This window comes from Oreochromis aureus, linkage group 7 (genome assembly GCF_013358895.1).
Source record: "Oreochromis aureus strain Israel breed Guangdong linkage group 7, ZZ_aureus, whole genome shotgun sequence".
Lineage (NCBI taxonomy): Eukaryota > Metazoa > Chordata > Actinopteri > Cichliformes > Cichlidae > Oreochromis > Oreochromis aureus.
The window spans coordinates 60,183,105-60,210,335 of NC_052948.1; the positions used below are offsets into that span (position 1 = coordinate 60,183,105).

Below are 27,231 nucleotides of genomic sequence, written 5' to 3' on the forward strand. Positions count from 1 at the left end.
CCCATTTTGGAACTCTGAATAATTCAATTATTAACGACCACTAAAATTACCGCACCAATGACTAGGAGAGGGTAAGGAATGTTATTAGTTGTGATTAGCAGAGGTTTGCTGCAAACCAGTATTTCATAACATTGTCTACTGGCTCATCCAGCAGTTTCTAGGAAAGTTTTGTTAATATCAAACCTTTGAGTTCAAATTCTATAATTGCACAAATTTTACCTTTTTAGGTCAAAGGTGTATTAGCCATTGTTTTACAGATCTCTTTGGTATTAGTTAATTTCTTTTCTATTCATATTGATCATTTATAACATCCAGCACTACAAACAGTTTCACTTTTTTAACCCAGATGAAAGTTTCTTTTTTTCTTTTTCTTTTTTTAAGGCAATCATATTGTTATCATTTTATTTGGTGAATTTTGTGTCCATCTGTTCTCTAAATCTGTTTTATCCCCTTTTCACACCGTTTTTGACCTTGACTTTGTCCATCTGTTATTTGGCTCCTGCGGACACACTGCAGTAGTTTATGTATATTAGTGTGTGTGTGTGCGTGTGTGGCTAGACTGCGTCAGAATCTATTTGGGATCATTTAGTGAAAACAGTAACTGCACCATTTCCTCCCTCTCTTTGCTTCCTTGGTTTATGATAAATGATTCAGGCACACAATACTACCTTTGCAACTTAGTGTATTACATTTTTTATGCTTTTGCTTTCATTTCTGCTTCAGACAGCGTAACAATGGAGTAAGATAATATAAAACCAAGTATGCTTCTTTCACAGCTCATAGACCTTAACAGAACATTCTCTTAGGTTAGAGGGGTTTAAAATTAGTCTATTTAAATAGTTGAAAATAGTCTGTGTTGGAACAAGCTAGCATAAAAATAAATGGCCTCAGGCCTCAGAACTGGAATGACCGCACAAAGTTTGTGACCTATTTATATATAAAAATAAAAAATTAGTCTTGCACAACTACTGCAGGTGTCCAGATGAGAAGCTGTTTGAAAAGTTGCTTTGTGTTGTGCATTATGATTGATGCACATTGTTCTACAGTTCATGACAACCACTTGAAAAATAGTTAAGGATCAGCCAATAGCTAAAATCTCTCCACTGTATCCTGGGGCTAGTACGGTGCGTCCACCCGGTAGGACATGCTCGGCCAGTGTCAAAACATGTTTTCCAGTGTTTGTGTGTTTGCGTATATTGATAAATAGTCTAAAGTCAACAGGATTTACGAAGGGGTTATACGTAAAAATAAAGAAGTGACCTGTTTTGCAAATGTCTTTATGACTCTGCGTTATTGTACATACTGTTTTCCACATCATTATCAACTTATTTTACACTGGTTGCAATTTTTTCTACTCTCTTGGCTTGATCTCTCTTGAAAAAGACATTTTTAATGTCAGAATTCTACTTTTGTAATTAAAGAATATATAAAAGTCTTGTTGTCAAAAACTGATTGCAGCTTCTGCCTCATTACAGAAATGTTCTTTCTGGCTTAAAATGGCTAGATAGCATTCACAAGAGATATGTGTGACAAATATTTCATAGATTTTAGGCCAACAAGACATTCACTTTTTGGTCAGCGATCACTTTTTGGCACACCAGAACATGAACCCAGGAGGTGACCACCTCAACTGGCTCCTTTCAATGTGGAGGAGTAGCAGCTATACTCTGAACCCCTCCTGAATGACTGAACTCCTCACTCTGTCGCAAAGGGAAAAGCCCATCAGTCCTTTGGAGAAAGCTAATTTCCACCGCTTGTATCTGTGATCTCATTCTTTCACCTTTGTTATTTATTTATTAATTTTCAAAAAAAATTTAAATCTTGCTAGCAAAAAGGTCAGGCTGAGATTAACATATTTATTGCCTTTCTCAACAGCAATCGAGTTGCTAAAGTAAAATATTGTATAGAGATGTTTGAAGCCCTGTGACAGACTGGCGACCTGTTCTGAGAGCACCCCGCCTCATTCTGTGATAGTTGGGATAGGCTCCAGTCCTCCCTCGAAAGTGATAAGTATAAGTGGAAGAGGATGGCCGGATGTTTGTGTTACAGCCAAATTCATCGTGAGTGTGAGTGTGAGAATTTATCTGGGGGATCTTTTGTTGGTTTTTGGTAGTCTAAATTTTTTGGGCTGAATTTCATTGATTAGTACCCCAAGTATGTCAGCTTTCTAACCTCCATTAGCCCACCTATGACCTTTCAGTTGAGAATGCTTTCTAGTAAGCTTTTCTCCTAAGGCTTTGTTGTAATTGTCCTTCCTCTTAGTTGGTCTTTGGTAGTTCACTTGGAATGACACCTACTCAATCAGTCCATGATGTAATTCTGTATTAGCTTGATTTGTGTTGTAAGGCAGAAGAAGTTGGTCAGGGTAGTTGTTTTGGGTAGTCCTTTCAAAGTACACCTGTCTTTACTAGGAAATCTTTATTTCACTTAGTCTACTTCCATTCCTCTCCTCTTCCTTTGCTTGATTGTCATTGGCATCATTGGAATCCCCTGCCCATCAGTGAATCTCACCCAGTATTCTTTGCCAATTTTAAAAATGTTTTGAAATCATATAAATTCTTTTGCCTCCATTTTCACCGCTTCTTGTCTTTACATAGAAAAAAACACACCTCAAGAAAGCAGTGTAACATTTGCAGTTTAACATAGTACTCAAAACTAACACAGTAAAATACAAAGTCTCACAATAGCGCAAATTAACCAATCAAGGAAGTAGTAGCTTCCATATTTTCTAAGGTACAAAATGGTTTGTCACTGGAGTGGACTACAGGTCCTTGGCCTCTCTGATGTTAAATCTTGCACTACAACATCTTTACTATTACATATGACCTCATTTATAATGGCTAAATCTATGTCCCGTTATGTCAATGTGATCGCTCCTAGAAAACCCCTTGAAGAATCATTTCATTCTACCAATGGTATGTGACATGAGACTGAAATTAAAAGCACAGCAAATCAACATATGACAGAATTACAGAAATGGAAAATGACTGGCATTTCTGTTTAAAATATCACTGACATAGTTGTTGGATCACTGATCTGTTCTGTTAATCAGTTTATGGGCTATCCAACTAATCTGTTTCATCATGTGCATAGTTTGTTTTAAGTTAAAGAATAGTTATATTGATAGTGCATCTAAATATGTTTTCATAAGTTAGGAGCTGTCACAGAAAAAACACAAAGCAAGAGACTTTGACAACAGTTTCCGTGTCCTCATCTCTCCTCATTAAATGAGATGCAGGCGGCTGGTTTGAAATTCTGCACTTGTTTGCACACGGTCCTTAATTAGATGAAATTATGAGCCTTATTAATTATTTGTGATTTGTGTATAAATGTGTTGGATAATGGGATTAGAGGCTGAAGGTGGGAGACGAGATAAGACTGTGCGAAGACAAAAGCTTATCTTTTTAAAGGAAAGAAAGGAAAGCACTGCTGGCTCAGATCATACTGAGCCCCAGATACTTTCCTCCAGGGTTAGACCCTGAAGGTTTTCCTGCCTGGTTGCTTTCCTTTTCTCTAAGTATGTGTGTGTGTGTGTTCACATACTCCAACACAACATTGACCTATTCTGCTGTTACACCCTGTGGAGTCCCTCTGGCTATCCTGGAGTGTGTGTATTGCTATATAATTGAGGTAAAAGGAGAAGCGTGCTTATGTGTGATCAAATAAGAGCAGGAAAGAAGCACTGTTTTGTGCTCATGCATGTGAATAAAGCACCTTTGTTTACATTGTGTGCTGGAACTTGGCTTTCAGACTCGAGCAGAGAATGTGCCATGTTAATAATTAATGGATTGTCTTAATTATGTTTACTTCCGTTAAAATCTAGGGCATAATTTGTTAAAGAGGTTATTCATGTTTTGCATACACATACATTTGGGTCATCTCTTTTCTTCCCAAAAAGGGTAAAATAGTTTTCTCTGCTGCGCTTTTTTTAAATAGAAAATGCTTTAAAAAACAAGACAAAAAAAACAGTAAAACAAACAAAGGATGTAAAATACGCATTCATACTGACCCACAAAGAAACTGCAGGGTAGACCTGACTGATTGGTGATAATAGAGGCAACAAACTTACCTTTATCTAACTGTTGGATGAAGATGTTGTGTTAGACCAAGCTATCATCATGTCACAATGGCATGGCATTCATGTTTTGGGGTTTAAATTAGCGGCATCACATTCTGTTTCGATTCTTTCATCTGTGTAGTTTGACAGCTGTAATTACATGTTAGAAAATAGATAAATGACTGCTTTGATTCTTTTCATGCACTTCCTCTTGTTTATTTTTTCAATGACCACATCCCCCCTTTTTTCTCTCAGTCACTCTCTCAGTATTAAGAACATTAACAGTGTCAAAGCTAACATTTATCATATCCTGCCTTTTACGTGTTACTTATTACTCATGCATCTCAGCCTCTGGAGTTCTTGTTTGAACTTTAGCCCTTTGGGAATGAACTTTGACCTTGCAGTAAGGCTTAAGCCATATTAAATGGACTGATTCTTATATAGCGCTTTTCTACTCTCACGGAGTACTCAAACCGCTCTATACAACATGCCTCATTCACCCAATCACACCCATTCTCACAAGCACTTTATCTACTTTATCTAGTGCTTTCTAACAACATTCATACACATTCATACTCCGATGGATGCATCGGAGAGCAAGTTGGTTAGTATCTTGCCCAAGGATACTTGACATGCAGACTGGAGGAGCCAGGGATCGAACCACCGACCTTCCGATCAGTAGGTGACCTGCTCTACCTCCTGAGCTACAGCTAAGAGGCACACTTTGAATGACAGGGTGTGGTAGAGGTCAATACCCATGGGTCAAAGGGGATCAGGGCCAAACAGGCCCACTCCCATCCATTATGTCCTGTTTTCTCTCCCAATCCTCTTTGTCCAAGTTTCATCAGATGAAGTTTTTACTTTGTCCATGAGATGCGATTATTATGTTTACTTACTAATGTTGTGTACAAAGTAGGGTAATTAAATCATAGGAGCAGTTAAAAAGTTAGTTTCTTGTTTGCACAAGACAATTAACTTATTCCCTGAAGTTATTATCAGAAGATAATAACTTATTCCTACAAGTTGTCATCCCCAGACTTGTGGGGTCCACTGTCTCTTGTTCTGGGTTTTTGGGGTTTTTTTTTTATTTTCCTCCGGTATTCTGGTTCTTACATAAGCTTTACCTTAAATGTAGTTTATGATTAGCTCAAACTTAGTTAATGGTTAAACAGAACAGTTACAATTTTATTTCTAACTTATCCTCTGCTGTGAAACTCTTTCCTACTCTATTCAGCTTTTTCCCTCTCTTTCTCATTTTGCCTCCATCCTCCTCAGCCTTAGCCTTTTCTTTGCTGTTATTTTCCCTCCTGCCTTCTTCATACCCTGCAACATCTATTCTCTTACTCCTGCCCTGTCATGGCCTCTATACTCTTAAGCCATTGATGTACCAATACACTAAAGGGACTTTTCATTTCTTTGTCCACATTAGTGACTGAATCAGCGCATGCGAAGACCTTGTTTTGTTTTTGTTTTTTACTCCCCTCCCCTGTCATCAGTTACTGACTCTGTTTGCAGTTCTAACCACCGATTAATGCCAATAACAATGGAGCTTCTCCTGTCTGTCGGTTTCATGCACGCGAAGCGACAAACATTCAAAAACAAACCGCAAGAATCATTTAGTTGCCGTCTCCTTTTTGAAAAATGACAACATACTGTCTGAGAGGAGATGATCTCCTTGGCTATTTAAGTGTTATTGTAAGCCCAGACTGTTGTGACAAATTGAAGTGTAGGTGTATGTGTTTGTTTGCTCTCATGGAGCCTGATGCTTGATGATTGAGTCCTTTTGAGGCGTAATAGTTAAGAGGTTAAGATTAGATATTGTAAACACATTCAGGATTTAAACAAGTTGAACCATGTTTTGACTTAATGACTTCCCTGTTTAAGGTAAATTGCAGAAGGATATCAGGTGCCTATGATGCTGGATGTTTATTTACTATACATCATTTGATAGTGCCAAGACTAACACTTGGCACTATCAAACACAAGTTGTCAGATAAAAGGAGCAGACGAGAGCAAAGGGAAGAAAACACACAAAATAAATTCAAGTGTAGGAACCGAAGCTTATAAGAACCCAAGAATTAGAAGTTAAACCCAAAACTCTGTAGAAACGGGGCGCAGCTCAAATTGATAACTAAGAATAAATAAGAACTAATTCTCTAAATTACTATAATGAAAATGAAATGGGGTTCTAAGTCCTCAACTAACAGAAAAGGTCAGAACTCTGAGATCACGACATGTTTGAATATGCATCAGGGAGAAAGGGTGACTGCCATTGGATGAAAGGAATGGTAAAGACAGCCAATCTATCACAGGCCTAAAATAATTATTGTTATTATATTGTTTGAGTATTGTTTGAGTATTGTTTCAAAATCTAACATATTAACACACAAAGTCTTCAGCAGGAAACAAAAGGTCTCATCTTAACTGAGTTAAATTATGATTATTTAAATGTGTAGAAACTAAATGTTTTAGTTTCTACACAAACTGCTCGTCGGGTTGAAGTTGAAGTGTGTGTTTTGGTTGCATTTTCCTGAATATGCTGTTTCTTTAACCCCTTTATCTAATTTCCTCCTTCTGTCGTCCTCTTGCCTTTGTGTGTCCAAATGATAATTCTTTCCTACTGTACCCTAAGATACATGCAGGCACACAAACCCAGTGAATAACATGGCACAGCAGTTCATAGGAAACAGTCAGTTATTTCAGTACTTTCAAGACCTTAACGGTCATGTAAACTGTAAAATCAGTATTGTATTTAAACTAGATTTAAAATTGCTAATAACTAAGAACACATTCTGGTTTATAGTGATGGCTTTTAAGAGCATGTCCAGAAAAGTCTTTTGTGAGTAGTAAAGGGGAGGGTCTGTGTTTCTTTAAGTGGACCGTGGCCTCTTTGTGGAAATCCCCTTTCTTTCTCTCATAACCACAGACTTCAGAGATTATCTTAGTGTTCATTTCTTTGTCTTTCCTACTGTTTTTGTTCTTGTGTTTACCTTTTTGTCTCCCTTTTTTTCTTTATTAGTACTAGCTGTGTAGGTTATTTTTTTTTCTGCTTGCTATTGCTCTAGTCAGCCTATTTAAATAGAGCCTATTGATCACATTTCTAAACTAAAATGTAAAATATTGAAGAAAGAGACCGCTAAAATCAATAAGTTGTTCTTGGAGCCTTTTATTTAACCACCTTCAGAATTGAGGGAAACAGCTTTTTTTGTTTGTTTGTTTTTGTTACTTCAGCTAGCCTCTTCTTTTTTTTTCTTCTTCTTCTTCTGGAGACTTCCCTCAAAGTTTAGGGCATTTAGAAGAATGCTTCTAAATAAAGGCTTTAAAATATTGATTTCTTCCTGTTAGAAGGGAGTTTTTCCTTCCCACTGTCGCCAAAGTGCTTGCTCATAGGGGAATCATATGATTGTTGGGTTTTTCTCTGTATGTATTTTTGTAGGGGCTACCTTACAGTATAAAATGCCTTTAGGCGACTGTTGTTGTGTTTTGGTGCTGTGTAAATAAAACTGAATTGAATTCATTTTAGGAATCAGCCAGAGAAATAAAATGACTACATGTCCATTTGTTGCCAACCAGTAGCATACTAGAATTTTGGTGTCTTTGCCAAAGCCAATATTTAGAGAGTAAAAAAATTCCCATTTGTGTCCTTGTTGTCTGACTTATTAGTCTGCAGACTTAAGATTGATTAGTCGTGTCTAGTAGGCTAAAATAACAAGAACTTTGTTCGGCCTTCTATCTCATAAGAGATTATGCCCCTGGTTTAATGAGTATAACATGCTTTAGCTGAAGAATATCCACAGACATGTTTCCACTCGAACAGGTTAATTCACAGTTAGGTGTTTTTTGTTTTACACTTAGTTAACTGTAATGCCAGCTCTGAATGCTAGAGTTGTTTTTCACTTCAAGAGCACAGTGTCAGTGCTGTTAACATATAAACATAAAAAAATTATTTAAACTCAATCATTTGACTGTGAAAATCAACAATCAGTTATTTGGTTCCACCCAGATTCTTCGAGCCATTCGATATCTACAACCACAGTGAGAGCTTGGGCCATAATTCTGGCCCTTGTTCACCTATAAAACATAGCTATCATCGGTCATTTCTTGGTGCACATATGAATAATGTGTCTACATGACGCATGAACAACCGCATTCTTTCTTTTTCTAATAAATAAACTGAAACGACTGACTGTACCTTTAGCTTACAAATAAATTATTGTGAATGATGTGACTGATCAGTTAATTACTCACAATGCTGATTTAAATAAGAAATGATATTTTTCATCATGTCTTGTTTGTCCTGCAGGATTTTTTTTCTTTTGCAAAATAAATTAGATTCTGCAGTGTGCAACCTAAGGTCAGCAGTCTGTATGTTTATTACATCACCAAACATATGAAAAGATTGCTTAGTAGACAGAAGTCCTGTCATTTACCCTCGGGTCATTATGTCACACTAGAATTTCCAATTTTCAAAAATGCTGGGTAACAGCTTTTCTGCTTACTACTCATAGTAAAACCTTGTGTTTTCTGCGCTGACTCCCAGGTGTCGCATGTCATTTCCAAACTTAATGCACAGATTAAAGAAAAAATGGAACACGGTAAACGTCAAACATGTTTCTGACTATTTGTCTTCATGTTTTTCGTCCTCTTCTGTGTTTCTTCCCTTAAGACATTTTGTGTGTCCATTACCACCCCTCCTTTTTGTAAATGATCAGCACTTCAAAGCCTCCATTGAGCAGTGTCAGTAAGCTCCCAGGCTGCAGGATCTGCTGAGCCCAGGCTTACATTAAAGCTTATTCAATCCCAGCTACAGGTGTGCTGCGCTGCCTGTTCCCAGGGGACAAGAGACGCTTCAAACACACCAAAACACAACCTTCAAAAGGCTGCGTGTCATCAGCAGTAATTCCTGAACACTGAGGAATCAGCAGAGTGCTCTGTCATCTGAAACTGACATTGAGAGAGTGAGAGAGAAGCAGAGAGAGTGTGGGCAGAAAAACACACTGTCATTCATACCTTCTCATTATATCCCTGAGTCATAGAGAAAGCCCGGAGCTGAGCTTACCTACACTCACATTACCAACTGGTTGTGTGGGAGTTGGGATTCTGACCATATGTAGTAATAGCTGCAAGTAACCACATCACTATGTTTGTGTTGGTTTTGTGTATTTGTCTTTCTGTTTGTGTATATACATAGATATGCACGTAGGTGTGTCTAAAAACAGACCTTGGGGAATGCAGTGGGCTGTGGGGCATGTGGGGATTGGTGGCGGAGGTTCCGGTGGGGGATCATTGTTCCTCCAAGGTGATGAAGGGAACACTCCTCTATACACTTAGCTATACATTGTAAAGAGATGTTCTAAACCTGGTTACATTGTATATTGGTAGTCTATAGTGAATTCAGGTCATGTTTTGAAACTCTCCACAATTGTATATCTATTGTCCTGTAAATGTGAAGGTGATCTGAAGGCGTTTTCTTCTCAACAAGGTTACAAAAAGCTGTTTTCTCCTTCCCACTTCACTTTAAAAATGTGTTAGCTGTCTTTGCTGAGTCAAACGTGGGAAACTGTGAATGCCTTCTCTTCATCTGGACATAGCGTTTTTGTCATTCATCCAAGTGAGTTTTTCAGTCGAATGTGAATGCCTTATTAAGTTTGTCACCTTCCAGTTGGAATTTCTTGATAATCTCAGAATATTTTCATAGTGATGCCTGAAATGGAATCTGCCTCCTCTTGAGCTGTTTTATGTCAGAGCTTAGCTTGAGGTTAAATCTTAGCTAGTTTTAATTAAATGGATTTCCATTTGGCTTGGTACCCCAGTATACCATACATAACATAATATTCTTTTAGGTCAAGCAGGGCGAGACCAACTCTGTTCTTTCCAAACTCTTCAGTTTTCAAGATCAGAGCATCATGTTAACTAATGATATGGACTCAGCTTGTGAGTTTCAAAACAAGATCAGATTTTGGACGGTGGTTGTCTCAGAAGTTTTACTCCCAAATTTTGATCAGTCAGACCAAAAAAGAAACGACACACTTGTTTATGGTGAATGTGAGATGAAGTTTTTACTAAAGGTTCAGAGGTATCAGGCATTAATGCTCTCTTTGTAAGCTTGGACATATATTAGGAATAACTAAGATATTGCAGATCACAACGTAACCACAACATAACAAGTTTTCTCATATATATCAGTTTTTTTTCTCCTTATAGCTAATTAATTTATCCCTTTTTGTAGAGCCACTCAACACCACTCATTTACATTACACCAGATCTTATTAGATTAGATTAGACCAAGTGCTAGGACATGAACTTTTCCCTAACCCTCTGGAGAGGCAGCTCCATTAATCTCTTGCAATTTGAGCCTGTGTCAGCCCTGTGATAGACTCTGGGCTTTTCCAGCCTGTAACCCACCTTTTCCAAAACATGTGCCAAGATACACTGCACACTCTTCTGACTCTTCTCAGTTTAAGGGAATAATTGATAGTGTTGATACATTGAACTGTATATTGTAAGGTTTGGTCTGATACTGGACAGTGTAGCTTTTGTTCTGTAATGCCTACGTGTATTGTTTAAATCACTGAGGTTCTGTGAAAATGAAGACTGTTAGGTGGCAGCTCAAGTGAGGGTAGACATGCTTCTAGGGTGAGTTTCAGCAATAAGTCAAACACACACAACCATTTGCAACTTCTAATTATAACACTGAGTCATACAGAAACTTTGAGTTGAGGTCACAGGTGTTCCTGCATCCATGGTTAGTTTTTATATACGCATGTTTGACTGTTTCAGCTCTATGATGTCACAGATAAAGTATATGTCAGAGACAAATATTTGTATTTGCTATTAAGTCATTCCTAATTTGTAGCCATACACACACGACACAACAGCAGTGAACATACTTTCACGTTGTAATTTATTTTAAAGAGGCAATGAGCTAATGCCACATGTTCTCATCCTGTTAGTCTTTGGGTGGCTAACGGGAGACATGCTCTAACATGTCAGTGTTTTGAAGTTGGCATTTGTCTATAGAAGGTAACCTCTCCTTAACTGATGTCTGACAGTGATTGAGATGGATCGCAGGGAGGGAAGGAAGCAAAGAGAGACATGAGGCTATGGGAGAGAGCCATGGGCAATAAAAGGGGGGAGGAGGGTGTGTCTGGGAAATGGACTTGTTTTAACATCAAAGATAACTGTACTCAGGACCCAGAAAAGACCTTGCATATGACTGGGACACACTGCGCTGTACCGTTGACTCTTCCTGTTTGCCAGAAGCCTTATCCTTATAAATTAGAAGTCTAAACCACCATTCCCTCCCACATGGCACAAACCTGAAATAAGTTCAGCATCTCAGACCAAGTTGATATTTTAGAAGTGCTCATTCTGCAGATTCTTGCCACATGCTACAGGTTAAACCCAGTTACTGCAACCATACCACAGCTTTATCTGGCTAGTTACCAAAATGAACATGAGAACAAGGCTTATTACCATATCATTATACAGCATCTCATTTGGAATTAATGGTTAAAATGTAACATTTCATGATGCAATTTTGAATTTATTGTTCTCTTGGTGTCCAGGTTTTGTAGTAGCAAAAACACCATGCTTGACTGTTTGGGTTCACTTCCTTTTTCCTCCAAGCCTAATCATATGCTTTACACCAAAAAGTACAATATAAAAAACATTTTAATCTGTCCAGAGAACATTGTTTCAAGCATCTTCAAGTGTTTCTAGGTATTTTTTTTTTCATAAACGTAAGACATGGCAGTATTTTTTTTTTTTTTTTTTTTTTTGGAGTGCTTAACACCATTCTTATTTAGTATTTTACTGCTTAGACATTAAGTAACCAGACTTTGTATGCTTTTATACGCAGAGAGGGGCACCTTTTTATAACCCACACTTTCAGCCTCATCCCCTTAATTGGAACACTTTACTCCAAGTACCGTCTGGAAGAGTCATAACTACAGAGATTCACTTACTTTCCCAGCTTGCAAGTGTGATTGATTATACAATGTATTCAGTAAAGACACAATAATCCAACTACTGGGATAAACTAATAAACACATAGATTGGGTTGTATATAACTTTGACTTGGCTGCAAATCAGACAATTTTATGGCGAGTAATGAATGCTGAAAATTCTGGTAGTTTTGGTAGATTTTGTGTGTATGTTTCATGTGTCGACAAAACCAGTGACTAAGATAAACTGTAAAAAAAAGACTTGGAAAAACTTTCCTGCTGTTTGCCTCTAATGGTGTAAACTAAACTATTGTGTCTAAAATGTGATGTGCTGTTTTTAGAACAGAGTGAAAGTCACGGCACACTGTCTGGCGAAGTCACAGAAGGAAAAGAGAAAGAAAATGTATCACCAGCATCTGTGGGAGAAAAGACCACTGAGAAGGGTGAGTTTCTGTCGTTTGCCCTTATGTGCACAAATGTTCATGTGTTCATACATCACTGGTCTACATAATGTTTTGAAACCCTCACATCCATGTATTGAGCGGAAGTGCTGAAAGGGCCATGCTAAAACAAGAAAAAGAAGTCTGTGGTACAAATTTAGTTGAGCTGGTTCAACGTAGGGTAGAGCCATGCAAAACGTATGACAAGTAGAAACTTGCCTAATAGTTCCATTAAGCCATAGCACTGTTGCAAGATAATCCTCTCTAATATTTTAGCTAAACTGCTTGTCATCAGTTTGCTTAAGGAATTAAGGCCTCAATTGTAGAGGAGTGAACTACGGTAAACATCATCTTCACTGCAGCTGGGTTAGCCGCTTTTTTTTTTTTGTCGAAACACTGAGGCTGCTTGGGCTAAATTTTGTAATACTTCACACACATGCTCCTACATATTTTACTGTCAGCATACATCTATTTTAGTCAGAAATGCAAGTGAACTGCTCGTGTTGTCGAGCACAGCCAGCATTCCTGCTGAGTTTTCACTAATAACAGCCTCCTTAACACAGTAACCTCGCAGGCTTCCTATAATGTGAAAATTGGCTGCTGGTGGCAAGAAACAAAATTAGTGGTCAGCGAAGGTCACTTCAGCGTGTTTGTTTCACAGATCAAGTCACTACAGTGGTTGGTGGTGACATAATCACTGGCCCCAACGACCCAGCAGCTGGCCAATCAGCTTGCGAGACAGCAAGCTGATTTATTTATGTATTTATTTATTTTACTCTGGGCTGCTGATCATGTTAAACTTTAGTTCATTGAGAAATATTTTATTGGAACGGTCACTGGCCTGTAACAACAAAACGTTCCTGCCCCAGGTATTTGAGCCCCAGGTCTTCTGAGTAATTCAAGTTAACAAGTTTTACAAGATGAAGGAAATCACACAGCTGTAAGTCCATCTTCATAGTAGAACCTTACTAGTATGCTAAGGTTCATAAACAATAGCTGGTACATTGTTAAAATGTGATGGATGCTTTTTTCAAAATCTTGCTTCTGGATTTTAAAGTCAAAAATATTACAAGAATATTAGGATGTTAAGGTTTTCACAGGTTTTCTTCTAGCACAGCTTGATGACAGAAAGATTTCAAATTGCTAAATTAATGCTCACTTTCTGATGTCCTGTTGAAATGGTATAGTATATCAGGGTCTCCTTTCAGTACATTGTAAAAATTATCACAGTGCTTTAATCACTTGCATAAACATGAGATACATCTACAGAGTCTTTGACTGTGATTGTATGCATCAGTGTGCCTGCACACAAACATGGACAGTACACTTTATAAGTGAGTCTTTGTGTTCACAGCTTGCCTAAGCAGGCAGATTCTGCCCCCTGTGTAAATATGGGAAGCTACTGATAACATTCATTTGTGTATAGCAAGGACACATACACACACAGTACACACACGGGCATTTTAGTAGGGGCAGCTCTGTCATGGAATGATAACTTATTTTGTTACTCCAGCATGCTTTGCCTGCACTATCAGTACTGTGCCGTACCCGAGAGTTTGTTAGTGGAGTAGTACTCAAGTGCCACATATGTGTTCAATATGGGAGTTGAATAAAATGTATTACAGCAGATTTACACCATCTTAAATGACATTCCCTGTTTTGCAGAGCCAGGAAACAAAAGGCAGTAGTTCTTCTTGGAGAATGAAAGATCTAGGAATTTCTTCCAAGCAGAATGAGAGATTCTTGCGTTGTGTTTTTTGCCTCCAGTCACGCTTCCAGGGGCTGTAAATATACTGACACGGGTGATGCGCCTGGCTCAACGGCACCTTTTGGACCCAATGGGGCGACAACGGGTCGAAAAAAAGAGTTCACAAACACAGGCAGCGCCCAGACAGCAGAGTCCTGCAACTGGACGCTTCTGCAGGAGTCGGACCTCAGCTTCATTAACACAAGCACAGGTAAAACTGAAGATTTGTGAGATTTTTCTCTTTCTTTTTTAATTGTCTTGCTTTGAAATACAGCTAAACCATGACTGTAACAATAGGTTTTAAAGTGTGTAACTCACAGCACAAGCCTTTTGTATTGAGAATTGTTGTGTCTCCTACCCAGAGATTTAGATAAGATGATTATTATTACTCATACCTGCATGTTATGCAAAAAGCTATAGAGTGTAAATTACAAGTCCTTTAAGTTTCCGTAAGACAGGTCCTGGACCTTTTTCTTTTTTTGAGGGTTTCTTTGATTCACCATTTGACTCCATTCCAGCATAAAACCTTTGATAAAACTGCCCATGTATCATAGTCACACCTGAGTTTTACAGACCTTGTGTATGAACATGTCTAGAGATAAGATTTAGAGTTGCTGGTAGGGAGGTTTTATTACTATTGGACAGGCTTGCCTGGCTGCTTTCCTGTCTCAGGTTGTTGCCCTGAGCTCAATGGCTGCTTGCCGTGGTCTTGTTTTTACTGGACAGATATCAGAGAGGACCTGATCTTCACATCTGTCATATATTTCTAAATGCCAAAGCCTTACTTTACTACACATGCAAAAGTATACATTTATTATGAAAAGTCACTAGTTCAATATCTTTTTCTTTCTTTTCCATTGTGACTGACACAAGTGTTTGATGACTGAGGAGATAATGATTAATAACCACATCCTAATTATTTTCCATTTAACCCACCACAGAACAAAAATAGAAGGTGTGTTTGGAAACCCGATCACTGCCGTTGTACGTCACTCTGGTTTTTGCTTTGTTTGGCTTACTAATAATAAAGTAATAATAATGTTCTTATTCACAGTTCATTATGATTCAAACTTAAGCAATATATGTACAACATTAAGTTATTCTTCCAATCTGTTCTTTGAGTGCTCATTCCCCTTAACTTCAATTCTCTGCAAGATTTCCTCCCATTTGGAGACTCTGATTTTTCTCACCTAAATTGAGTTTTCTTTTGTTTTTAATTTAACCAACATTCACTGAGTACCAGCATCTATGAAAGCCTTTAACAAAAGACCAAGTGTCTGACTACAAGAGTTTCAACAGCTCCATTCACAATCCAAAATCCTTTAGCTAAAGCCAATCTGGGCAGCAAGGATCACCAAGTTGGCATCTCATGTAAATCACTTGTGACACAGCAGGGCTTATCTCTGTACTCCCCATGCTGACTTTACATAATGTTTAGTAACAAGGATTTTCTGAACTTTTAACCACAAGTGTTTGTCCTTACGTGCCAGCACAGAAGCAGCTACAGTAAGTTTGGAAAAAGAGGATTATTTGTCAGGGCACATTCCTATATCTGGAAACAAATGCTTATTATTTCAAGCTGGGTCTACTTAGTGTAATTCTTCATTATTAGCCTGATGACTGAATAAATAAACTGGTCATGTTCAGCAGCACAGCTCAGTTCGACAGTGCTATGAGCATAAAATCGATGGAGCGTTTCATGTTGGGTTATGAAACCACACAGGTCACTAAATCTCTGGAGGTGGTTGTGTTTTGACATTCAGCTCCGTTCATTCGTTTGGAACTGCACTTTGACACCACAGCTTGGCACACAAAGGATTTTCTGTATAAACAGAATTTTTTTGTTTAAAGTGACCTTTTTGTCACAAACAAACTAGCTCTGATTGTCCATGAATCACTAGCAAGTGACAGAATAACAGGATTTCTTAGGGTTTTGTGAGAGACTTTGGGCATGCAACCTGGAAACAAATCAGAAGAAACTTTAAAAAAAACATAAAGACGATCGATTCAAAACTGAAAGTGAAAAATAATAGAAAAAAGAGCAGCAAAAAAGAATTGGAGTTGTCCAATTGAGCTAGTGTGCCGCAAGCAGACAAAGTTTGAAAACAAAAAATTGAGATTGAAAATACAGTGCAAAGAAGCTTAAATTAATTCTGTTGAATAACTCTTAGAAGATTTTATTGGCTTGTTTTCTGTCTGCCAAACACAATCCCTGTTCATTGTCTATAAAAGTGTTGAAGTTCAGTTTTGGCACAATCAACATCAACAACAGCACTTTATGGTAAAGACTCGAATTGTGTAGCATTTAATTTTGTGTGTGTGTTTGTTTGTTTGTTTTTAATTTATAGAAAATGCGCACAGTCGGTATGACACAGTACCGTCTTGATGATCATTCATAATTAATAACATTGTGAAAGTCATGTCACTGTAGCTGATGAGACAGAATGGGATACATCTCATCGCTATGATTCAGCCCCAAATCATCTGGTTTCAGCTCCTTTACCAGCTCCTCGTTTCTTCTTTCAGATTCGATCCAGGAGGCGGACCCAGCAGAGAGGCGTCACGAATCAGCCAGTAGTGCAGGAGAGCAGTGACGATGTCACTGTGGGAGATGCAGAAGATTGCGAAAAAACTGAAGGGTAAGGAAGTTTAATTATGAGATCTCTGTGCTCACCCATGTTTTTTAAATTTTATGCTTGACTGTGGTTTAGAACAGTGTCCACTGCTCCACAGTGGATGATTCTTTTTTTTGTTTGTTTGTTTGAAAGGAACAGCACAAACGGACGCAGAGTCTGTCCAGGATTTTCCAACGAAATATGTACAATCCACAATAAATCTTTTTGAAGCTTATACACATTAACACCTTCTGATATCATCGTTACTCTTCTCTCCATTTCAGACTCCCTTTGTTTATGTACATTAAACAAATTCATGACACCCTCTCCTTTCATCAACACCTTTTCTTTTATGCTCATTTAAGTGGTGGGCTCTTTGATTCCCTCAATCCCTTAAAATTTTCCCTGCAGCTGTTTGGGCTGTGAGAAACCTCTTGTGCATGAGTCATTAACAAATTGGAATGTGAGATTATAATTTTGTCCTGAGGGCTGCTCATCATCAGTCCCTTTGTCAGAGCATGAAACGTTTTGTAGGGCTTATTCAAGAAACTCTTCTTTTATCTCGTAGGGACTTTGCTGTATGAGAGGTTTTCCCATGCATACTTAAAAGAAGAGTAGGTAGATACTTTTGGTTGCTCTGCGGATTCATGTGCATATTTACTCCAGATGCCCTTAATGCCACACGTGTTTATCCAGGCTTGGGACAGGCGCTGGAAGTAAATTGATTTGTGACCTCCACCGCCCATGCATATTTAAAAGTGGTTATGCACATATGCAAATTAGCCCACACATACATAATACAGTTAACAATTAAAAGCATGAGGAACAACACAAACGGACGCAAAAACCCGTATTTAAAACTACATGTCCTAAACTACAGGATTGGGCTAATGTATTTTTTTTTCTTTTCATTCCTTTATTTACAGTAAATATAAAGGGAAACTACAGAAAGGGGTCATTTAATGTCAATGTTACATTTTCACGTTTTATTGGTCTCATTTATGTTTCACTGGCCCATTAAACATTTAACTGATTTTAATTACATTTAAATATGGTTTGGTAGCTTAACCTTAAATATTTATTGTAAAGCACTAAGATTTTTAACAGTCAAAACCTTCAGTTGTGTTAAAATCTTAACAATATATGTGTTGGAGTAAACACTGTGTCCCATGCTCTTGCACTCACACCTGCATGCTGCAGGTACCACACTGACATAGAGACGGATGGTTGATGTCATCCTGCAGCAAAGTTTACATGAAATCTGCCAGATTTGCAGTTTATTTGCATAAGCAGACACACACGGGCAGCTTTTGTCTTACCTCGTTTTTAAACAGCTTTTTCACTGTGTAAAACAAACCAGCAGTGGATGGAAGTAAGTGAAAAGTGTGTATGTGTGTGTCAAAGAGGAGAGTTGGCAGCACCACAATGAACTACCACCATAATAATAATATTTTTAATAATAGAGGCTGCTTGGGCTGATACTCATTTGTTTTTGTTCGTGCACATACTCCTAAATACATTTAACAGTCTGGATGTTTCCATTTTTAGTCACAAATGCAGGTGAATCGCTTACGCTGTCCCATTTTGCACACCCTTCCTGCTGTTTTTGTTACCTGGGATACTTTTTTTTTTTACCTGCCTATCAGGCCACTGGTTTTGTCAAACACCATGTAATGAAACCCTAATCCTTACATAAGAACTCAAACAGTTACAAATTGTGCTTGCTGCATGATAGCATGCAGTCATTTAATTATTTTTTTTAAACTTCTACAATTTCAGTCACTTAAACTCACCAACTCGGTTTTCAGCAGCTTTTAGAATTTCACAAAAGTCTTCTAATCCTCCCATTGTAATGTTTTTTTCCCCCTCTCATAGGCTGTCACACTCATGTTAGTGGTGTGTGCCTGTGTGTGTGTATGTGTGTGTCCTCACGCATGTGTATGTGTTTGTGCTCATGTTTCAAGCATACTTGTCATTCCTCGCAGCTTTTGTCTTTGTGTCAAGTGGTTTAGGTTGTTGTAACCAGGCTGTGGGTCACCAGGGGTCACCACTGGGATTATTGTAATAGGGTGGCAAATTAGTGGATGACGGTTAGGGCCAGGTGGTGAAAATGTCTACTGTCTTAACAAGAATAAAACCAAACTGAATCCCCTTCAACATGAGTTACGTTCCAGATGCGTTTTTTACAGAAGGAGAAATATTTTGGTATTTAAAAATAATGATAATAACTAGATGATATACCTTTTTCAGAGTCAAACACTAATGCAGGTTTAGGATCATAGCATTGGTAATTATTTTCCATTATCTGAGATGGTAATACATCTGTTATAAGTTATTATATAAATTAATTAAACCTGATATTAGCCTGTAAGATTGTTGTCACATTAAGAACACACGTTTTAAACATTAGATGATTTCTCGTCATGGCAGGTCAGTGAGAATGAAGCAGTTCACACCACCCAAGTGTGAAATTAGGAACAAAGATGATGAGAAAAAATCCTTTGCACATCTCACTTATGCCGAGTTTTGCATAATTTAAATCTAATCCAGTTTGTTAGCTTTGTTCTTTTCTTTTTGCTATGTTTCTCAGCAGGGCTTCAAGGATTCAGTAAAAATACATTTTTAACATTGCTTACTGCAAAGGGTTTCTAAGATGTTCTTAATTTCATCATTAAGTCACTGAGAGGGTGAGCTCTGTTCTCTTCTCTTGAGGGCAAACAAAAATACTCAGTTTGCATCAGGATTTTTTTTCTGTATAATCTGTTCACAAACAACTGATATGTTGAACCAGGACTTGAGAGTTTTTAGTGCTCACAGCAAACATCAAAGAAAAACGTCTTGCGTAGAAGTCGGATCCTATCAGACTTGGCTAAGTAGGTCCAGCTTCAGCGGGGTCAAAGTTCAGGGATTGGTGGTAGTGTGTGACCCCTGTTACACTAAGAGGTCACACTACTTGAATACCACAGTCACTTGACATTATACCAAGACTGCGTGACATACCTGTCCCTGTGCAGTGTTTGAGTATTTTTGCTCAGCCTTTGTCTCAGAGGTATATTGTCAGACATGTTGAATTTGTTAAGAAACCAGTAGACAAAACATGAAGCGACGTACAGGAGTCCATCAGACAACCGTAGGAATGCTCTGCGTTCCTTTGTGGCATTTGTCCCTCAGAATTCCCCCTGGCCTCCCTACCTGGCTTACATACATTCAACAGATTTGATAATCTTCAAATCTGAATCCAAAATCTATTTGGGAAAGTTCTTTATGGTATGGAATAGCTTTTGAAGTCTTGACATTAGCATCATTTTTATGTAATTCCATCCCAGATATTGAGTTGCATTGTATTTTCCATTACAGTACATGGATGTTTGTCATGAGATGGAACAAGAAGCTATACTTGCCCCTAGCTGAGTTTGCTCAATAACTGCAAAAACTGCAAGATGAGAAGAAAATGTTTTTGTTTTTTTTAAAGAGGGGATTTTCTTAAAATTCAAATAATCAGGTGAAAAAAAGAGAGAGAGGTGAACATGGTGGGCATGGTGGTGCATCTGTGAATGAGCCACAGATTTACTTGTCAAAGCCTTTTACTTTGGACCTTTTAACTTTTGTTCATTTTATGTAGATCTTTGTCATCTTGTCTCTGAGATGGGAGTTTTAAGGAAAGGTGAAATACACATGATTGGGACAGACCTGATTTAAAGCATAAGACCAAGCTTCATGCTCAAAAAAAGCCATAATTTTATCGTGATTATCTTGTCATAATCACTGAAATCCAAAATCATAATTTAACATCCTAAAGTAGCCTAAAGGTTTGAAGTACTTGCCCACATCAGTTATTTCGGGGGGTTTTCAGTATTTTTCATTCATACTTGTTATGAAGTGTGTTCGTGGCCTACATAATGATCATGTTGTGAGGTTACATACATGTGTAAATGTAGATGGAATCGTGCCAAATCATAATGTGGTTGAGGTGAGCCTAATGAGGCACTCCACAAGGTCTAGCTTCTTCCCTTATTCTCCCAAAACATTACATTGCATCTTCCTGCTTCTTATTCTTATAGATTTTCCATGTGTTCAGTGAGCATTACATTTCTCTCACCCCTTGCTACTGTTGTTTTTATGTATTCATTCCCATGTACAAGTAACTTCTGATCACTTTAACTGCATTGTATGAATTTTTACATTTCAGATTTAATTTTAGAAATATCCCTTAGTGAAGTGATTCAAATTAACTACAGCCATGTACGATTGTATTTCAGGTCAGAGCAAACCTTAAAGAGGTCAGGTACAGGACCTGTTGGCAAGGTGGCTCATGGTCGGAGCAATCACAGCAGAGTCAAGTCCTTCCGTCTTCTTCCAAGTGTCAAGAGCCCAGTTAAGCAGGCCCCTCCCTCCTCTTCCTCCTCTGTTCCTGCTTCATCCGTCTGTTCCTCCACTCTTCCATCTATCCGTAGTCCACCTTCTAGTCTTCAGCTCTCCAGTGTTCCTAAAAGTGGGGAGCAGAACGACTCGCCCAGGACAGCTCTCATCAAGTAAGATCCACAAATTCATTTTTCACCTTCAAATGCCATCAGACTTGCCATACCTCCTGCAGTGAATAATTAAGAACTTTATTCCTCAGAGTCACAGAATATTAGATTCTTGAAAGAGTTAATTGTTGTGGGTGTTTAGTTGTACACAGCCTGAGAGCATAAAATTAATTTCATTAAAAGACTAATTTGACATTGTCATTAAATCTCCTTCCACCCAGATTGAATTATTTATCCTCCAATGACCTCAAATAAATGTGCTGCATGCTAATGTGTTCTCTGAATGAGTCCCACATTACACAGATATGAAAAGCTGAAAACACTGTGAGGTTTATATCATATCCTCGTGACTTTTGTATAAACACCTATGTTTTCCTTAGTTAAAAGTGGCTTAGCCCGGTTTGAAACAACTTTTACAGTTATTATTTTGATTAATCCACACTGAATAATCTTAACACTAACAACTTAATTTGGGGAAAAAAATGTTAGTACAGGTTCTAGACAGACGTGAATTTTTAAAGGTAAACTGAAACGGCCAGGCTTCGTTGTTTTCAGTCGTATGAATGTATTCAAAAAGATACAAAATAGCTAAAAATGTACTACATTTAAAATTTGACAAAATGTTCCATAAATGGTTTCACTTACTGTGGATTTGCTAGATTGTAACTCTAATGAGTAAGTTGGGACAACCTTACTGCTAATTAACAGGCTGTAACCTGCCCAATAAACTCTTTTATGGGCTGATAACGGATATGGAATACGGCTGGAGACGAGCTTAAAATTAGTTTGGTAAGCAGAGCATACCACATCACATAACATATCAGGTTTCACAGTATCAAATGAGCTGCTTGTAATTCTGTAATAATGTGGTTGAAGGAAGCGTACTTATTTTACAGGCAGTCACAGCTGCCACAGAAACCAATTTCTTTTTCAGCTTTTGTTAAACAGAAAATTCCAAAGTTGACTGGAAGCCAGATTAATGTTAATTTCCATACACTGCCATCCTCCACACCCTCCAAGATTCCAAAAACAAAGCCAAGACACATTGAATGAATCTAAACAGTAACAAAATATTAGATCCCAGCTTACAGCATACAGATCTACACTTCTTAATTTACTATATAGTATAATTTAACTATCTTTCATAAATAATTAGTCTGACTGGCTCTTACACTGAATGTTTATGAAGTAATGTCTCCCAAACCCAGCTATATAATCAATATCAAGAGTCAAAGGTTTGAAGAAGTACAAAGCCATTTTTCTTCCTATTTCTATACCTGCCATTCAGATACAATTTCAACTTGTGATACAAATTATGATAATCAATGTAGAGCAGCCACTTAAATATTTATGAATTTTAATAATATACAATTTTGAGGTACTTCAAGGAGAAATTCAGACACAAGTGCCACAAGTAAATGTAATACTGCTATGAGTTACAAGAAAGTGAAAGAGAATATTGGCTCACTCCTGTTGCCCACCATTACACTGACAACACTAAGATGTAAAGATTATATTAACACTATATCTGAGAGCACAGTGGCCTTGAATATCATGATATTAGCATTTATTGAAGCTGTAACTCACTCAGCTACAGCTGTTACTGGATGACACAATCTAACACACATATGGAAAAGCTGTGCAGCACTTCTAAGACCCTGTATCCACATCTGCCTTATGATTGTTAGCGTGTTTATACTTTATAATATTATATTGTTGCAGTGAATATTGTATTTATACTTTTGGCTTTACACAGTATCGAGTGGACCCCACGAATTTGTTTAACACAGACTTTTTCAATGATATATGAAATCCATTAACCTTTCACTGTGTGTACTTTTCTAGAAACAGGTGGTATGTGGAAATGGCACCAGACTTACTCACCATACAAAAACATTCATTATTCATTTGCTCGGTTGAAGTGCAACTTTTTAATCTTTCATCCTATTAATATTTATGGGACAGGAGTGGTTAATAGTACACCACTGATGTTTCTTTGCTTGTCAAAATATTTTTACTGTCATGAATGTTTAATACTATAAAATGTCATATTTTAGCCACAGAAACACACAAACTCCTGGCTGCCATGTTCCACAAACCTAAAGCTGGATTTCCCAGTGATCCTTATTAGTATGTACTGTTTCCTGCTGTAAACACCAATGTGTTTATGGTGGGTCTAATGGTTTTATAAGATGTGTGTATGTGAGTGACAGACTACGAGAAAGTGATGAGCCCCTCCTTCCCTCGTTGTGATGCATTGTTTTCCATAGTGTTTTACTATCAGGGTGGGGACACACAGCACTAAAATAGAACAGTACTTTCCTGTTGAGTTGGTTACACACAATGCGCGTTTTGTACATAGTGTCCCTCCCAATAATCTAATTAAAGGAATCCACAAAGTTAAATGACTTTTCTTTAACAAGTTAATTACCATTAGGAATTTTATATTAAGTGACCGCTTAGTGACAAATCAGGGAATGAGCAGTTGAAAGTGTGGGAAACAAGGCAATAGGATTGGTATGTGCAGGAAGATGAGCTAAGCTGTCCTGTATTCATTGCATCAGTGATGGACACTATCTGCCTGCCAGAGGCCCTGACACTCTCAGCCTGAAATTACTTTCCCCCTTTTCATAACTTCCATCATGCAGCTCACATCAGGGAATGATTTCTTTTTTCTTTTTTTAAGATATAACCAAACCAAAGATGTGAAGCTCATATTAAACTTGGCCAGAATTTCTGAGAATCAAAAGCTGAAGCTTCAGACTGCCCTAGACAGCTTCTGTATGTTGGTAAAAGCAGGCAGGCACACAAAAACAAAGAAGCCCCGCCCACCTTCTGATTAAATCTAATTGGCTGACCCTCATCAAAGAAGAAGAAAATAGGTTTAAAAGGTATGTGAAGGGGGCTAAAACCAAGGATGACTTAAAAGCCCCTCTAAGATAAATAACAATCATTTCAGACTTTGAAAAACATTAGATAAAAGAAGGGACTATATTATCTATTTTGATGCCATATTGTGAAATACAACGTTAAATACCGCACACTGTAACCTATAAAAAGTATAAATAATTTGCTTTGATCGGGGGGGGGTTGTGCTTTGCTAGCTGTATTGCCTTAGAAATATCATTTTTGCAGTTATTTTCTTTAAAAAAGAAAAGGCTTTATAACATTTTGTTCCATTCATAGTCACCAGAACCATAATAAGCTTGAACCATAATAAGAGCCATGATGGTAATGGATTGTCATGAAATTTGATGAATGTTTCATTCAGAATGACTTTGTAATTTTTTTGTGGTGATCTCTTGACTCTTCACACCATCATCAGCACAAAATTGAAAATTACAGTTATGACACTAATTGATAAATTGACCATAGTTAGCAAATGATAGCATGCTAGTCCTTTAAATCAGGGGTCCTCGAAATTTTGATGACTGCATACAAATTTACCCTGATGTCATGGCTGCAAAATGAGTGTACACATAAAACACATGTTCTCAGTGTTTATAATCTGTTTGCTGATAGGATGATTGTTTACAGTATTGGTCATTAGTCATTAGTTGTCTACTGATTGTACCTTCTTTTAAACAGTTGCCTTTTTTCTTTGTCCCAGCAGTATTTGTTAATGTTAGGAAGCTTTAATCACAGCGACACAATTGCTAGAGCTCAAAACTTGAAGCTGAAGAAAAAGGACTGGAATTCCTTTTGGGGGTTTTTGGAGAGGGTTAAGTTAAATTTGTTTACGCGATGCCTTGCCAGGACACAGATATTTTCTGTTTTAGAAATTGCTTTGAATTCAGCTTTGGTCTGTACTTAACACTCTTCTGAAAACCACTGGATCTTGGCCTGCTCACAGAACTTCCCATCCTCCTGTGCATCCTCCTGTCTCTCCATCCATCTTCTCTTTTCTGTCATGTGATCATGTGAGAAACACAAGATAGACAAGCTAGGAGACAAGAAAACATGTTTTTCTCTCAAGTGTCATAAAACCAATTATTACTGACACGGTGCCAAGTAACTAGTTCAACCAGTATTTTGTCTGCAGTAGCGACAGACACACAAACACTCTTCTTTGTGCTTGAAGCACACATTTGCAATTAGGTACAGTGTGTTCTATAGTGTATATTGTTTATTATGAATATTGTTTTTATTGTAAATTTTCAAGGTAGTTTTTTAGTTTTGTTTTTTTCCTTAGAACAAACATATGTGAGCTGACATTTACTAAGAAACACACATTGTGTCCCTCGGCCATCTCTTTACAGAAACTGGGTGTGTTCGTTTCTTTAATTAAATCTAACTGCAGCCAGGTTCACTTTTCAAAGTCTGGTAAAGGATTTCTTTTTAATCTCTTTTCTATTGCATTATAATAACACAGATATCGTTGTATTCATGACAAATAATGGCATGTATTTTGATTTCAGCTTCACTGAATAGTTTACTAAGAAGTGCTGGCTTTATATCAAGGCTACAGATGTCTTATAAATCTACTGAAGTGTGTATCTCTGTAGGCAACAATACAGAGTCACACAGTAAAGCGGTCCTCATGTGTTGAAGGCAGTAATAAAAGTTCACACACATTATTGCAGCAGAACATATGTGACTCTGCAGCGTGGCAGAAGTGTACAAGCCAACAATTAGAGTGTGTGTGTGTGTGTGTGTGTGTGTGTGTGTGAGGGGGTTGAAGTTTGTCATCTGATCCTCATCTAGGATGTATGTGCAGCAGCGTAGTAGTAAAATGTGTTATATACACGTTTTACATATATGTGTACTCTAATGCATGTGTGCCTTTGAGTCGTTTATGCTACATATAATGAAATGCGCTGTAAAAGGAAAACAAAAACCTTTATGTGCATGAAAAAGTGGAGCGCTTGCATGGATGTACTAGATTTACACGCACACCACCTTTACCATTGTTAAGATGCAGGTGTAGCAGTGTTATGTAGCAGCATAGTCAGGATACAGGATGAATGAGTGGTCAAACACAAGAAAGAAAGGGACAGTGGGAGCATTACTGCAGTGTGTGGGACTTTGGCCAATCACGTGAGACCTTCATCCCCTGAACACTACCAGTAAAGTATGGATTCAGTCACTGGATAGTTTATTACTTTATAGGATAACGTATTGAGCACATTTAGGCTTTTTATTATATGTTAAAGCCTTTTTTACTCTGTGTAGTCACAATCTTAAAACATGTAACAACAAAAATCCCAGAAATGATAAATTGATGACAGTACATTAACTAAAGTTCATATAAGATCTAGTGTGAAGTGTACCGTAGTTTTCGGGTCATAAGCCGCTACTTTTTTCCCCACACTGTGAACACTGCGGCTTATACTGATGTGCGGCTAATGCATTTTTTTTTTTTTTTCATGCGGCCAAAACATTTTGCCTGGTAACAGTAGACCAATCAAAATGATAAGTAGTATATATGGTGTATATTTTTATCGGTTGTTAAGAGACGTTGTAATGTTGTTTGTGCACTGTTCCGTAAAAAAACCATAAGCAACGTAATTTGTGTGTTACCGATACGTACGTATACTTAGAGGTAGCCGTGTTACAGGCGCTGTTCGAGGAAAAAAAGCATTTGCAGTATGTATTTTTGTATGTTACCATAACATTTATGTTACCTTACGGATTAAATTAAACGTTAAAAATCCTCACGTGTAATATTTCTGTGTAAATATCTCATATTACAAGTGGAACGCATACGGCTTAAAATCCAGTGCAGCCTGTACAAGTACAAAATTGATTTTTTCTACAATTAGAGCATGCGGCTTTTAATCAGGTGCGCTCTGTAGTCCGGGATTTACGGTACTTATGGTTAGCTTTTTATGTTTAGTGCCGATTGTTCTCGGTGCTCATGACATACTGTTTGACTGAGTCTTATATAAAAGCTCCTT

General features: G+C 37.7%; 1 protein-coding gene across 1 annotated transcript in view; it reads left to right on the forward strand.

Annotated features, from left to right (window-relative positions):
- The window catches only part of si:ch211-266k8.4 (TBC1 domain family member 10B), a 61,534-nt gene that overhangs the window by 25,214 nt on the left and 9,089 nt on the right, over positions 1–27,231 (forward strand). The window contains exons 11-14 of the mRNA XM_031738373.2: positions 12,345–12,446; positions 14,211–14,401; positions 16,717–16,829; positions 21,065–21,337. Of these exons, the coding sequence (XP_031594233.1) occupies positions 12,345–12,446; positions 14,211–14,401; positions 16,717–16,829; positions 21,065–21,337 (679 nt within the window). The remainder of the gene's footprint in view (positions 1–12,344; positions 12,447–14,210; positions 14,402–16,716; positions 16,830–21,064; positions 21,338–27,231) is intronic.